This window comes from Onychomys torridus, chromosome 9, assembly GCF_903995425.1.
Source record: "Onychomys torridus chromosome 9, mOncTor1.1, whole genome shotgun sequence".
Classification (NCBI taxonomy): Eukaryota; Metazoa; Chordata; class Mammalia; order Rodentia; family Cricetidae; genus Onychomys; species Onychomys torridus.
In genome coordinates, this window is record NC_050451.1 from 21,926,847 (window position 1) to 21,943,585 (window position 16,739).

At 40.9% G+C, this 16,739-nt stretch overlaps 1 protein-coding gene across 1 annotated transcript; it reads right to left on the reverse strand.

Annotated features, from left to right (window-relative positions):
* Positions 1-4,220: 4,220 nt before the first annotated feature.
* Sntn (sentan, cilia apical structure protein) lies at positions 4,221-15,893 on the reverse strand. The gene is given in 5 exon segments (XM_036198649.1): positions 4,221-4,855; positions 7,259-7,398; positions 13,303-13,337; positions 15,763-15,829; positions 15,832-15,893. Coding segments are annotated over 5 exon segments (426 nt in total). The 5' UTR covers positions 15,860-15,893; the 3' UTR covers positions 4,221-4,699.
* Between the last annotated feature and the right edge of the window lie 846 nt (positions 15,894-16,739).

Consider the following 16,739-nt stretch of genomic DNA (forward strand, 5'->3'; position numbering starts at 1 on the left):
TATATTATGTACATGTATGAAAAACCATTATTTTACATAGTTAATACAGTCTAATTTTTACTTGCAATCACTTCTAAAGCCAACAGACCGTACCAGTGACAAGGCCAGTAAGAAATCAGTGGTGCAGTAGTGGCACTTAATCTTGGGGGTGGCCAATAGCTGTCTAATTGGGCTTAAAGCCTGCTTAATAGGAGGGAATTCATGCCTGGACTGTGACCCAACTACCTGGATAGTGAGGTCATGAACCTTAGAGGAGAAGCTACTGCTGCCATTTTACAAACCAATATAATTTTTAACTGCATTCTGAAAACTTATTTTATATCCACAGATAAGTGTAGCTCTCACCCCTCAGGAAAAAGCATGCTTTTAAATAGATGGAGACTATTTTAAAAAGCTGCCACTGGTGAAAACATGGAGAACGATAGGTGATGGGGTTCCCAAACTCAACCAACACATGTATGACATGATCCCTACACCCTTAGGGACTATTGCAGAAGAAGGGGAAGGAAGGTTGTCAGGACAGAGGACAAGGTTATCTGCTGTGAGATAGTCTTCTACATGTGACAGGGAAGCTGCAGCCATGAAATCTCAAGAATATTGTTGCAGAGCAACACTTGGACAATGATAACACCAGTTAACATACCAATGTGGAAAGAAGGAAACCTTACAAGTCCACACCTTTAGATAAAGTGCTATATCTGGCAATCAATAGCTGCTGAGATGGGGAATCATTCTTCTCCAGGAATGAGCTCTTGATAGGTTTCCAGTCCCAAGTGGTCAGTCCTACACATATATACAAGCTACTTTAAATGAACTCAGCACATACATGTTGTGTGTGTGTGTAAAACAATAATAATTTTTTTTCGGTTTTTCGAGACAGGGTTTCTCTGTGTAGTTTTGGTGCCTGACCTGGATCTCGCTCTGTAGACCAGGCTGGCCTAGAACTCACAGAGATCCGCCTAGCTCTGCCTCCCCAGTGCTGGGATTAAAGGCATGCACCACCACCGCCCAGCAAAAAATAATAATTAAAAGAGAAGAGATTGATAATTTGAGAAGCAATGGGGGATACAGAAGGAGTTGTGGGGGAGGGAGGTAGAAATTATGTAAATACAGTATTCATGTATGAGATTCTCAAAAATCAAGAAATTAAATTTAAAAAATACATGGAATTTTTAACCAAAGCTGTATTCCAGTCGAAACTCTAAAGAAAAACATTTTCTATTTTTCTCTTCTCCTTAATTCTAAATAAATAGCTTAAAAGCAGGAAGAATTTGAAAGCTGAACACAAAGAACTGAATTTTCTTTTCTTCTTTTGTTAGATAATTGGAATGTTCTGGCTGAACATACCTACCTCCTGTTAAAATCTTGAGTTTGGAGGTTTTCTTTATGTAGGCTAAAGTTTTAAACTGAAATGTGAGGTTTGGGAAGGAGAGAGCCAAGGACTGGGATTTGATGGACTCGGTCCATCATTGGAAGAGACTGTGCCTCACTGGGCTCAAGGGTTTGGTCCATCATTGGAAGGGACTGCACCTCACTGGGCTAAAGGGTGTTAAAGGCACTATCTCTTTTGAAAGGGTTTTCATGTTATATGTGTTTGATCCTGGCAGTGTTGGTCTGTGGAGAATATGGAACATGAGAAAAAGATTCAGGAAGTTATAATAACTTTAAAATGAATAAATTTATTTTATCTGTCTAAAAAAGATTTATTTCACACTTAAATGACACATCTGTTTATTTGGATTCTTTTCTTACCCAGCCCCTCTCAGGACCCAGGTTGGTAGAGCAGCCTCCTTGGGACTTTTCCAAGTTGTTAGCTCAGGGCCCAAAGAAATAGAAGCCCAAGCTGACAAACCTTCTACCTGGAACGAGAGCTTATCAGTCTGTTTTAGATGATGCTGGCTGTTGTAGTTTGCATGTAACTGGCCCCATAAGCTCATAGGGAAGGGCACTATTAGGAGGTGTGGCTTTGTTGGAGTGGGTATGGCTTTATTTGAGGAAGTGTGTTACTGTGAGGGTGGCCTTTGAGGTTTCCTATGCTTGGAATACTGCTCAGTGAGTCAGTTGACTTCTTGTTGCCTGCAAAATGTGGCACTCTGAGGATCAGCCCCACATCTGCCTGCATGTTGCCATGCTTCCCATCATGGTGATAATGTACTGAACCTCTGAAACTGTAAGTGAGCCACCCCAATGAAATGTTTTCTTTGTAAGAGTTACTGTGGTCTTGGTGTCTATTCACAGCAATGAGAACCCTAACTAAGACACTGGCTAAAGCCTAGACATACTTGCCTGTCAGGCAGCAGAGAGACACACTCTTACCAGGCATTTTGCAGAATAGTCAAGAATAAGCCTAGCATAAAACTGCAATGTAGTGGATAGCCATCCCAGCATTGGCCTGGAAGTTCCAACCTCCACTGAGGCTTTGGTAATGGTCACGCCCACAAGGCGGGGTGGAGGAGGAAGCAGAAGACCCAAGATAGAGAGGAGGGGCGCGCTCTCTTGGTTAGGGGATGCTGGACACAGGAGGTAGACTGAGCAGAGTTCTCCAGAGAACACTGCTGGACTGCGCCATACCTTTGCTAGACCCTACAACCTATCCCTTCATTTGTAAGTTACCCCACAAAATAAACTTCCCTTTTAACTACGTGGAGTGGCCTTAATAATTTCACCAATACTGCAACATCTTCCCTAAGGGACTTGCTAGCTACTAACTTCTGGGAGACAAATACTGCAGCTCTTCCCCTGTGCCTTTCTCTAAGGATCAGGTGGTAGTAGACATGTAGTAAACGCCAGGTACTGAGTGCTGTGGCATGTAGCTGTGATCGCAACACAAGGACACCCCTCTCCTTCCCTGCACTGTGATTCTGACCTAGATGGATCACTTGGATGGTTCTAAGCCATCACATGACTGGGAAGTGCATGATTAGTCCTCTCTAAAGACTGAAGAAAAAGGCATGTGTAAGGGCACATGGCCAAGGAAGGCTGTGTTTTGCCTGCTCTCCAGTGACCTTTCTGAGGGAACCTGGGTAGATGTCACCACCCATCAAGCTGACCCCTTGGAAGCCTCACTCCTCAGGCATGAATAAAAGCTTTTATGAAAATCCATCTTATCGATTCAGGTATGATGTATGTGTGTGTTTGTGTGTGTGAATACATATATTTATGTGCATATGTGTAATTTCAAGGCAAAAATATAGGAGCTAGTCATAGAGATGTGTGGGTCTTTGAAGTATAACCACTTTAGAACATAATGTTAAAGTGTATTAGAACATGTTGATTAAAAAACAAATTCTACAGCTGCTGAAGTATGTGTGTGTGTGCACATGCGAGCGAGCACACGCGCGTGCGCATGTGCGCGTGTGCATGTGTGCGTGCATGTGTGTGTGTGTGTGTGTGTGTGTGTGTGAGTGTGTGAGTGTGTGTGTTTAGTCTTATGTATCATAGTCAAGACTTGCCTTGAACTCTTGATCCTTTTTTGCTCAAGTGCTGGGATTATAAGTGTACATTACAATGCCTGGTATGGTTTTGCAAGTCATGTTTATTTAGCCATAATTCACAATCACATACAATATACTTCATCCACTTTAGTGTAAAGTTTTAAGAGTTTGACAAATGCATTTATTCATTCATATAACTGCCACCAGCAGCATGATAGGGACCGCTATCTTCCACTTAAAATCTCCCATGTATCTGTAAACAATCTCAGTTCTAACTCAGATCCCGGGAACCACTCAGCATTTTTTTTTTTCTGTTATAGGTCAGGAAGGTCTGATTTTTTTAAAAAAAAATATCAGGAAGGGTCTGATCTTTGAAGATAGATCTCGTAATAAACTCTGTTAGCATTGTGTAACCCTTATCTTATTTATAATTTTAGTGTCTTTTAAATGGATTAACTAGTTGGTCAGAGTTGGGAAAATGGTTCAGTTGGTGAAGCACTTGTCATACAAGCATGAGGATCTGAGTTTGAGCCCCAGGACCCACCTACAAAAGCTGAGCAAGGGAAAATCTCAGCACTGGGGAGGCAGAGACAGGTGGATCCTAGAGGAATCACTGGACAGCCAAGTCTAGCCTCCCAGTGAGCCTCAGGCCAGTGAAAACTAAAAAATCAAGGTAGACAGCACTTGGGGAACAACATTGGAGAGTGACCTCTGGTTTCCATATGTATATGTACAGTTGCCTTTACACACACACACACACACACACACACACACACACACACACAAACACATTATTGTTGTATATCTAGTTCTTCTTCTTCTAGAATTATGCAAATATGAGCAAGGGAAGAAGTTATCTGGTCATTTGTTACTGTATTTTTAACAATGTTACTAAGTAAATGCTCACAAATACCATTGTATGATCAATGAATAAATATGATTTTACCTTCAGTAGAAAAATCTCTAAGTTACTACTCACTCATTAAAAGTGGCATCCAATTAATTTATCATGTTGAAAATTATATTATTTGAACATTTCTGAAGAGTGTTGAAATGTTTGGAGTTACACTGAATGAATGTCACCAGTCACCAGTGTGAACTATCCCACACTCATTACATATCAGAATGGAACATCTTTCATCATGTGGCACCTGCTTTTGTGATTATTTTGTCCATTCACATATTTAAAGTTGTTCATTTTGTAATTTTTACACTCAGTATATTTTGTAGCAGATCCAACATGATGTCAAGGCTCAGGAGCAGGATCATGAAGTTCCTACACTCAATATATTTTGTAGCAGATCCGACATGATGGCAAGGCTCAGAAGCAGGATCACAAAGTCCTCGAAATCCAGCTTGTTTTCTGTGTGTTCATCCAGCTCAGAAAGGATGTCTTGGTACTTTACCTTGGTTTCTTCTCCCTGAGAATAAAGAATAATTGAGTCTACCACGTGTATAAACTTTGTATTGAGAGGTGGTAATGAATACTAAGTACGTTATTAACAGTGTAGCATGGCCAGAGCCACCACACAGTCACTGTTTCAAATCCTTCATGACTTGTCTCTGAGAATCCACACAGTGATCTTACTGCATATGCACTTCTACAACACCCCAGCTATGGGTGAACCATCAGAGAACTAAGTACTTGCCTCAAAGTCAACAGCCTTTGCTGTAAAGCCAAGATTTGAGGCCTTATCGGCCTGATTACAGAACCACACTTTTAATTAGTAAGTTATTCTGCTTTTATTTAGACACAGAACTGCCTATGTTTTCAGATTTTCAATATATAATGTCTTTAACTATAGGAGGTACTTTTTATGCATTCTCTGGACAGTGAGATTATTCTGAAATACAGAATAAAATGTTCTAGAAGAAAGCTCATTGCTTTGTGTGATAGTTCAGCATTAAGTCTGATTGTCAATCATATCCAAGCTCATAGCTGTCATGCACAGATTGCAGAAAACCATCTGAACAGCATATAAATGGAGAGAATTTTCAGTTTCAAACATTTCAAACAACAGCTGGAAGGTTTGACATTAAGCAAATAAAAGTCATTTGAGTCACTTTGATACAGAGCTTGTGTGTGCATTCAGTTTAACCACAAATGCTTATCCATGAAATGGTTGCAAAAATCCCAGGAATGCTTGAGACATTTTTGAAATGAAGATATATTTCTTTTATAGTCTAAACCATCCTTGTTTCTCTAGGCTGGATGTCCCCACAGGCCATATCTTCAGCCAGAGCCAAAAGAGCTCTTGGCCCATTTGCAAAAAGAAAGCAAAGTACTACTTGGAAAAGGTCAGAGTTCAATAAAAAGGCTTTTCCTTTTGGTACTTCCCAGTTTTCCCAAAGGTCATGGAAGTATGTAAGTCTGTCTTCTCCCTCTGTTCTGCCAGGGAACTGGCTAAGCACTAGTTACTCAACACCTTCTTTTAGTATCTTCTTGACAGTGTTTCTTGGTGCTAGTTTTGTTATGTCTTACTGGTGGTTAAATGTTAAGACTCAGCATTGTGTTTAGGCTTATGAGAAAGGTAATGCTCTCTTTAGGACTTAGGATTAGCAAAAAGGTTCCACACAGTTTACCAGAGAGCTCCACAGAGAGTTAGAGTAGCAGTTCTCAACCTGTGGGTCATGACCTCTTTAGGGGACAAATGAACCTTTCACAGGGGTCGACTAAGATTATCAGAAAACACAGCTATTTATATTACAATTAATAATGGTAGCAAAATTACAGTTATGAAGTAGCAATGAAAATAATTTTATGACAAGGGGTCACCACAACATGAAGAACTGTATTTAAAGGGTCACAGCATTAGGAAGGTTGAGAACACAGTGTGCATTTAGAAGTAAGAGGACAACCTCAGATGTTCATCCTCATCTTCCATCTTGTCTTAATCAGGGTCTCTTGTACACCAGGCTACCTGGCCAGAGAGCTTCCTGGGATTCTCCTGTCTCCACCTCCCATCTCACTCTAGGAGTGCTGGGATTACATATATGTGCTGTTTTTCTTGGATTTATATGGGTTCTGGGGATTCAAACTCAGGTCTTCATGCTGGTACAGCAAGTGTTTTAATTACTGAGCCATCTCTCAAGATCCCTCCCATCTTTTTTTTCTTTTGGTATATTATACCATGCATGCACACTTGCATACACACATACTCACATGCATGAGAGACACTTTGATAGTATCTTATATGACTTAGTATATAAAACTAATACATATATATTGTATTTCTGTAATATATATTATATATATTACTCATAGAATTATATTATATTATATTATATATTACTTACAGAAATACAATAGTCATCTATATCTCAGAGCATAGTAGGAACTTATAGACAACTTTTATATTTTTTTGTTCTGTGAGTAAATATTGGTGGTTTAGGCTTGGAAGTAGCCTTCTTTGTTTCTTATAAGATTTCTGTAGGTCAGTATTGCTCAAAGTATGAGCATATGCATATCATATCAGGTTAGCCAACTGTAGAAGGCATTAGAAAAATTTAGTAAAATAATAAGTGACTCTTGCTCACATCTCAAATATTATCTGTATTTTAATGTTTAGAATCCCTTCTTTGGTTTCTTATCCCAAGATGGTTCCAGTGTTCTGCTGTTCTGCTACATCCTCTCCTCAGCTGAAATTGCAGCTATGGGCCCCAGTGCCCACATGTTAGCTTGTTCATCAAATAAATCGGACAACTTACATACAGGGGATATTCAATAAATGTTTGTTGATTGAAATAATTGGACGGCATCCTGGGACTGGAATTTGTTCAGTGCGAGCAAAGGATTGTTTATTCATGCTGGTGAATTCTCTTACCTCTGTGAAATTCCTGAATTGGGTTTGTAGCAGATTCTTGGCAGTGGCTTTCCCAAGTTTCCCATCAGGGTCGGAAGAGTCTCTGAAAATCAGAGCAAGAGTAGCAATGGCTTTCTCGAGGTCTGAGCCTTTCTTCAAGGCTGTGAGAGAAGAAATATTGAGTGAAGACTCAGGAGAAGAGGGGTGCATTGTGCAGACAAGGGGCTCTGTCTTCCAAGGGAACAGGGGAAATAAGTATGGAATGTGATTGTCAGTGTGACCCAGTGTGTGGTTGTCTTGTGATTCAGGGTTATCTGATCCTATATCTTTAAGGAACACAGGTTCCTTTCATAGCATTTGAGTTAGAGTTGGTTGAGATATGACTCCTGCTTGTCATGTGGCCCTGGGAAAGCCCCTCACTTCACTAAGCCTTCGTTTTCTGAGGTGTAATTTCATTCAGTTCTTCAACAAATATTTACCAAGCACCTACTGCATGTTGAACTTAGCTTTTGGTATTAAAGATACCTCATGTAAAGACTTCAAGTCCTGCTCTTGTGAAATTTCTACTTTGTGTTAGATGTAGTGTCACTTTATGTGAGTATGATAGAGGGGATGACATCAGGGTGATCTGTGATGTAATAACAGCCACAACACATCTTTTTCTCAAACACTGTAATGTTGCAGTTAGTTTCTCTGATTTAGGATCCTTGGTGGGGAGTGCAGTGCTAGTTCCTTCCTTCCCAGGGGGCAGCACCCAATGCACACAGAGAGTTGCAAAAGGAACCATTTGAACCTTAGTCACCAATACATCTAGAAGGATAAGACAATCACACCTTACAGCTATGGCATGTTTACCTTTGTCTCCAACTAGACAACACTCTTCACGAAGCCAAAAGACACACCTTTGTTTTTCTCCCTATATTCCCAGTGTCTGCTTCATAGTAGGGGTACTCAATGCTGTTGAGTAAATGGGAAAGAGGAAAAGAAAGAAATCTCACAGCATTCAGTCCAAGCAATATGCAGCCATCATGGATTCAAAGAATGCTCAGGTAGAGCAAGGCTCAGAACACTGAGGTGACAAGATCTCTGCTCATATGCATGTTATGATTTACTAGAGAGATAAATATTAATAATGTGAATACATATGAATATTCATATATATTTGGCTTTCATATATTTAATAATGTGAAAAAAGTCTATTTTTTTTCTATCTTTCCAGCATTTGGCTTTGGCACTATTTTTAATGTAGTCACTTTTGGTAGGTATTAGTAATATCTCAGTATGCCTTTTATTTGTGTTTCTATGACTAATGATGCTCAACTGTCTATAACTTCAGTTCCAGGCTATCTAACATCTTCTTCTGGCCTTCACAGGCATCAGACATACACATGATATACAGATACATGCAGGAAAAACATAAAATTAAAAAACAAAAGAAAAGGAGAAAAAACATAAGTCAGAGAAAAAAAAAAACAAAGACCTTAATTTTAAGACCTAAACATAGAGAAAAACAGGCAAAATACTCCAAGATGCAGGCATACATGAGAACTTTATTTTTTTTTTAATATTTTTTTTTAAAGTCTGTGTAGCCCTGACTGTTTTGGAACTCATTCTGAAGACCAGACTGGCTTTGAACTCAGAGATCAACCTGCTTTTTCCTCCCTAGTGTTGGGATTAAAGGTGTGGACACTATTCCCATCTGAACATTTTCTGAAGTTGAGTACAATAGCACAGCAAATAAGCCTAAAAATTGTCAAACTGGACTATGTGACATGAAAAAACTGTGCAGTAACAGAAACAATCACTAAAGAAATGTGCTGTCCTACAGAATTGAGGAACGTTTGTGTCTGACAGGTAAGAACCTGGAAGACCTTCAAAATTCAATTTAAAAAGTCAGCCAATGAGTAAGTGGACTAATGGACTGAATAGGCAATGCTCCAAGGATACAAATGACCAAGAAATACTGGTCAAAGTTCAGCATCCTAAAAAAGTAAGTAAATAATCAGTTGAGTGTGTGTGTGTGTGTGTGTGTGTGTGTGTGTGTGTGTATGTGTGTGAAAGAGATTGTATAAATGTGTGAGTGAGTGTGTATGTGAGAATGAGTGTGTGAATGAGAATGTGTGTACATGTGGGAATTTTTCAGATCTCTGGTCTGTTTCCTGAGCCCGTGATCTTTGCTTTTGCTGACACTATACCATTTTGTTGTCATAACTATAAACAAAGTCTCACCAATGAGGAGAGTAAAGTGGTTCTTGTTGCTTCATCCTTTGCCAATATTGTTTTGATTATTCTAGGTTATTATTTGGCTATTCTTGGGCCTTTTCTTTCCAAATAAAGTTTAGAATAATCTTGCCTGTCTTCAGAAAGCTTGCTGAAATTTAATACAGATTGCACTAGAGACCAATGGGAGCCAAACTAATATCTTTATTTTGACAACCATTGCCCATCTGGGTTGACTTTTCAAATCCATGAGCACAAGGCTTCTCCCTGACTCTGTCACTTCATCAATGAAGAACAGACAGGGCTTTGCTGATGGCTGGCTACTGGTAAATGGGGGCGCTGGCATTGGAAACGCCAAACACATGAGCTGATGTACCCAGGGAACTGTTTGCTCATTTTGCTTCCTGTTGAATCTGTAACACTTTGGACGGTTCCAAACACAAGTAGGAATCTTGCAAAAATTTTTTGAGTGAATGGCTATAAAACTCAATTTAACCTCTTCCTCCTTGGCTTCCTTTTCAGTTTCAGATTCTCTATTTTATGCTTTTGTGATTCGTGCTTTCTGCTTGTAGCTTCTGCTTACCCAGATCTGGCAGGTCATCTTCCCTGGGAAAATGCATCTCTATTCTTAGCTCTTTCTTACCCCATTCCTAGCCATCTCTTCCCTGATCCCTGCTACTTCCAGAACCCTTATGTCTATCTCTTCAAGTGTCTAACATTAAGTACTGGGGGATGGGCATATTTCTTATAACTCCTGATCTGTCTGTCCATATGTGTGGGCATGCACATGTGCAGTGGTGCTTTCTCTCAGCTTGCTCCATTTTTTAATAATTTTAACCTTACATTTAAGATGTTCAAGATTGAATTCTATATACACACAGCTTTGTTTGGAAGAAGCAGTTGCCTGGATGAAACACATTATTTCTTTAGAAAAAAATACATGGATAATTTGGACTGAGAGATTCATTTATCAATAATCAAGAATAACTGGATATGGTATAAGAAGAGCTTCTCTGATGAGCCTGAGACTATTCTTGGAGGACAGGAGTTGGTGGTACTCTGCTGGATGTGCCTGCCTGGTGAGGAAGAAGTAATTCCCAGGCTCTGACTGAGTTTGCTAATAATGATGGGCACCTTCCATTGTTACTACACATATTTCAGGTGCTTTTCAAACATAATCCTATTTAATGCTTCCTCAAACCCTCAGGGGTGGGTAATATTTGTGTCTTAGTTTTACACATTAGAAACTATGCTTGGAGAGATTAAGAATGTCGTGCTAGAACTTTTCATCCAATAACTGATGGAAGTGGATGCAGAGATCCACAGCCAGGCTTCACGTGGATCTCCAGGAGTCGAACTGGCAAGAAAGAGAAGGGATTGTATGAGCAAGAATTGTTGAGCCCAAGATTGGAAAAAGCACAGGGACAAATAGCCAAACTAATGGAACTATGAACCAAAAGCTGTGGAGTCCCCAATTGTATCAGGCCCTCAGGATAAGTGAGACAGTTGAATAGCTTGAACTGTTTGGGAGGCACCCAGGCAGTGGGATCCGGACCTGTCCTTAGTGCATGAGCTGGCTGTTTGGAACCTTGGGCTTACACAGGGACACTTTGCTCAGCCTGGAAGGAGGGGACTGGACCTGCCTGGGCTCAGTCTAGCAGGCTGAGCTGAATCCCCAGGGGTGTCTTTGCCCTGGAGGAGATGGGAATGGGGGGTGTTCTGGGGGAAAGGAAGGAGTGGGGGAGGGAGGGAGGAGGACAGGGGAACCCATGGCTGATATGTAAAATTAAATTAAATTATAAAATTAAAAAACAAACAAAGAATAGTAAAGTCGCACTGCCAAGAGATGAAGAACAAAAGGCTTAAGCGTTTGTCTGAAAGCTGATAAAAAGATCAGCTACTTTAGGATATGTCTGTGCGAGGTCATCCGTGCTAGTTGTAAAGCTAGGCATTTCCAGCCCTGTTGGAGGGCAAGTCTGGCTCTTCTCTGAAGTGGGACTCCATCTGGACTATCTAGCGTCTCATTCATATCCCACTTCTCTTAAAAGACAGCATGCATCTTTCTCCCAACTGTAAAATAGCATATGCTCATGGTAAAAACAGAACTAGAAATATTTAAAATAAGAAAAGATAGCAAAGCCTTGTTTGTCCTACCACCACTGATGATGTTTTCCTGAGGCTTTTTTGTGTCCTGTCTTTACAGTTTGTTTCTTCCCTTACTAAACCAGCAGGTTGCCACCTAACTTTTTCACTGTCTGCCTCATATCGATTTGTGAATTAATATGGGAAGCATATTGTAAGGGACCTGTGGGGTTAGAAAAGCAAAGGTTGTTGTTTTGGCATCTTTTATTGGCTTTCTTGTCTTTGGGATTTGGGAATGTGCATGTCTGAATGGCAGCTCTTCCAGACTGCTTCGTATTACCCTCTTGTCTTCTGTAGCCCATTGAAATGAATTTTGAACTATGAGCAGTTCGTTCTTACTCATGCATCTCACGGGTGTGTAAAATCCAGCATTCGTCCTGAGCCAGCACACTGAATAACTTCAGGACGGCATTGACTTCTTGGAGGTCCCAGCAGTGAACACTCCTCCCGGGGAGAGGATGTGACTTTCCTCACTCAGTGCTTGTGTCAACCCTTGGAGGGAGGTTCAGATTATAGACGAGGAAGCTGAGACATGGAGAGATTAAGCAACTTACCCACAGTCAGGAAACAGAACTGGCTCTTTCTTGAGCGCTCACTGCCTGTAAGTGCTGCTTTTCAGGCAGTTGTCTTCTTCAGGACTCTTTCCTAAACTCTCGTAAGGGGCAGCGGGCCCCTCTGATGACCTTTCCTTGTTCCCTGAACATAGCGTCTTTATAACTCTTACACTCGAAACTCCGTATTATCTCAGTTGTCTCTTAGATCACCATTGCCCAAAGATATACACTGCAAACCACACTCCTAATTTAAAACTTTCTCAGAGACAAATTAAAAGGACTAAAAAGAAAAGAGTCAAAGTGATTTTAATAATATATATTACTCAACTCAATATATTAAAATTTTCTACAGGTAGTTAGTACTAAATTCATAAGAGATTTTATACTCCTTATTTATTAGTTTCTTCCAGTTTAAAAATCTCTATTCAAATTAATCACTGCCCAAGTACTCAGTAGCTCCCCGTGGCTGGTGCATACCGCATGGGATAGCGCAGATTCAGGCTGTATGTCTTCTGAGAGCAGTGACTGCATTGTAATTACTTTTACATCCTGTCTCAGGCCCCGGTATGCGTGGGTCTCAGAATACGTGCAATATGTGTGCTAAACTGGACCGACAACTTCACTCATTTTTCACACGTGTCCCCTGTTTTTCCCTAAAGCATGGAACACTAAACATTAAGTCCTGGATCTAGGAATTCCTAACAAGTTAGTATCATATAAATACCATACTCAACACTGTGAGGTGTAAGAATCACCTCGCTTTAGAATTTTTCTTCATATAAGTTACTTTTGTGAGTGAAAACATGGAGTCTTGTAGAACAGACGTCATGGACCCAAGCCCATAATGACGTGAAGGCAGCACTGACAGTTCCTATAAGGCCCTATTCCATAGTCCCCAAGCCAACAATTCCCCTAATGCTCTCTTACCTTGCTGTTAAATACACATATGTACTTCCCTACACTGCTGCCCCCTAAACACGTCAAGTGTATAAATACAAATAACAGAGAGAGAGAAAGAGTTTCATAAGCATTCATGGTTATCCAGAAGTTTCTCACATCAGAGGCATTCTTGATCCTATTAATTTTACCTCTTGGCCTGATGCTATGAAGCAGAAGGGATACATGTATTTCAACCATTCCATGCCTTACCTTTTATTGAAGCCAGTTGTTTAGATATTGAAACACTGCAAACAAAATAAAAGAAACTGATTTTTTAGAGTTTGGACACTGATCTCTGCATAAAGTGACACATGATTTAAAATGATTGTTTTTAGTAGATGTCCTCTGACCCTTCTATTGGGGCATTGTGGTAGTTTGAATGTAATTAGCCCCCATGAGCTCACAGGGAGTGGCATTATTAGGAGGTGTGGCCCTGTTGAAGTGAGTGTGGCCTTATTGGAGAAACCGTGTCACTGTGGGGACAGGCTTTGAGGTCTCCTATGCTCAAGCTGTGCCTAGTTCAGTTCACTCCCTGTTGCCTGTGGGATCGATAGGTAGGTTTCTCAGTTCCTTCTCCAGCACCATATCTATGTTGATGATAATGGGCTAACCCCCTGAACTGTAAGCCACCCCAATTACACATTTTTCCTTTATAACAGTTGCTTTTATTAGTAATAGTAGAAACCCTAACTAAGACAGGCATTCTTGTGTCTACTTACGTTCTTACCATAAAACACTGTATGGACTATGGTTGGCTGTGGCCCACATATCCACATAGTCCTGGTACTTTTTTTTTTTTTTTGGAGCTGAGGATGGAACCCAGGGCCTTGCACTTGCTAGGCAAGCACTCTACCACTGAGCTAAATCCCCAACCATAGTCCTGGTTCTTATAAAGCCCGGTGACTTAAGTTCCTTCAACTTGAAAAGGGACGAAGGAGAACACCCTACTGTGAGCTTCTCTGTGCCTTGGGAAGATGGACAGCCACAGGACTAGCCCTGGGAAGCCGCTTGGCGGTGGGCCTTCCATCATTCTGTGTTCCTACATGGCTGTGAGGAGTGAAGCTGTCACAGACCGGGAACTCAGAGGAAAACGCAAAAAAATCGCTTCTTGTTACCGAATGGTTACTGAATGGTTACCGAATGGTCACCGAATGCTAACTCTTTAAGTGTGCTTGCTCTAGCTATTTGCCTACCCACCTAACCCAGGAGTGAGGTACATTGGTGGGTGGTAGAGACATGTTCTCTTAAATGCAAAAAACAGGCATCAAAAGGTCATGCAGTACAGAGCCACAGAGATACATACAAAGAGAAGAGAAGGGCTAACCTTGTCTATGATCAGGGTAATGGAATGATCCGACTGAATCAGTAAAGTGAGAGAAATGCTTCCAGCATAGGGAACACTGTATTGAGGCCCTGAAGTAAGAGAAAACACACCTTGATGGAGGAACTCAAACATGGCACATAGTTGGAAAATAGAGAAAGGAGATAGTGAGGGAAGGTAAGACTGGAGTCAAGGACTAGGACCAGAAAACACTGAGATGTAAATGCTTATAAAGCAAAGAGAAGGGCTGGGGTTAGCTCAGGTAGAGCGCTAGTAAGTGCAAGGCCCTGGGTTCGATCCTCAGCTTAAAAAAAAGCAAAGAGAGTGGGGACTATGTGTCAGATGAGCATTTGGGCTAATCTGCAGTTAGGGGGAAGTAGCTCCAGGAGGCAAGAAGAGGGAGCTACATTGTGAACGGTAAATCAAAATTTGCATGATTTCACATTCTCATCCCCAAACAGCTGGAAAGACAAACAAACTACAGAATGTGGTCAATAGAAGAATAATACCGGCACTTCCTCAGAAGGAAATTTTGGGTCTGGCATTAACTGGTAGGAGTATTATTATTATTATCATTATTATTATTATTATTATTATTATTATTATTTGTGTGTGTGTGTGTGTTGGGGGGTTCACTTTTCTCATTTAGGAATTAGCTGCCTGCCTCTACCATGTATTAGGACCCCAAGGCTCTTTGTGAATTCCTCCTGATTTCTGAAACCTCTGCGCTATGATGATGCATCTTCAGGATAGAAGAGGTGGCATCTTTTCACTTTTCAAAGCGTGCACTTGGCACATAGCACATGTTAAGTTTTATCACCCTGATTGATTTTCTGTCTCCTCCATTAGCAAGAGAAGACCCTGACAAGCCAGAGCTCTGCAATTCATCCCCACACCTCCCACCTCTTCTTGCCTGGCAGAGTACCTAGTCCTTGTTAGGTGTTCCAAAACTGCTTTTGGAAGTAAAGTTGGTATCCTAAATGGGACTCCATGACAAAGAACATTTTTTCACTTTTAGACCCAGTTTACACATTTGAATAATGTTAGTTTCCCTCATCATAGATACTTTAGAAGACTATGCTGTATGGTAGAAACCAGTACCAAGTTTAATTTGCATGTATTTCTCAAGAGGTAATCAAAAATCTTTGTGTTAATTCCATCTTTTCAGGTCACTGGCAAAGCTACAAGCTTGTTCTCTTTGTTTCTCCATTTTAATTTCAATCTGGACTTGGGTGGCAATGGACAGCAATTTTTCAATATTGTGGCTACCAAACTATGGATATGAGTAGGTTGGAAATGCGTCTATAAGTTTCCTGAAACTCAATAAAGGACAATCAGGTGACACTGACCTTTTGGGCATTTTGCTGGGTGTTAAAGTGGATGCAGAGGCTTCAGAAAGCCGGAGCGCTCCTCGGAGTGGGTTGTGTGGTCCTGGGTGTTGTGCATACAACCTCCTGTGTTCTCACTTCTCTTGTTGTGCATCGGCCCTTCCTAAGCAACAGAGTCAGCTGCTCACTGTTATTGTCATTCACTCCATGGCAGCTGCACAATGACACTTGAAAAACTTTCCTCCAGTGTAGGTAACATTCATATGCTTAATCAACATTTGAGTGTCTAGGGTGGACCAGGTTCTATGCACGATTTTGGGAACATAATCCTGATCTCAGTGTTTGTTTACTGAATGATTAACATTAATTATATAAGTGTTTGGAGGGTGGTAGCTGTGAGGAGTTGGTCTAGTAAGGTGGGTGCCAAGAGGTCAGTCAACTATGAGGTGAAGCCTCCTTTAGGAAGTGACACTTGAGGGTGGGTAGATGTGAACTAGGTGAGGCAGGACTGTGACATGCCCTGTGTGGTTATCAGAACAGAGAAGCACAGAGGTGAGTGTCTGATAGAGAGCGCAGCTTACCTGGAAGTTGAAGAGAAGAATGCTGGCTAGGCTATGCAGAGAAGAATTCTGTGTTGAAGTCAAAATAATGAGAACTCATTTGCAAGGTTAGTGCAGCTAGATTTCTGCTTTGGAAAAATCACCCCAGTTTCAGTGAGAGCAACTTTAGAGAGGAGAAAGTGAATGCAAGAAAGACTATTTGGTTCCTGGTAGTTTTAGGACTCTTCCTATGAGGGCCTAGGGATACACTATCGCAATTGACTGAGTCGAGTTCAGAGTGAGTCTAATTACATGTCCAGTCACTGATGAAGTCCCTTATGAGGTGATAGGAGGAAACAGTAAGAGAAGCTGTAAGAGTCATCATTCAGGATACACGTGAGCCTTAAGACACTGTTTTGCCACTGCTGTGTCCCTGTATCACTATTGCACGGTCAGTAT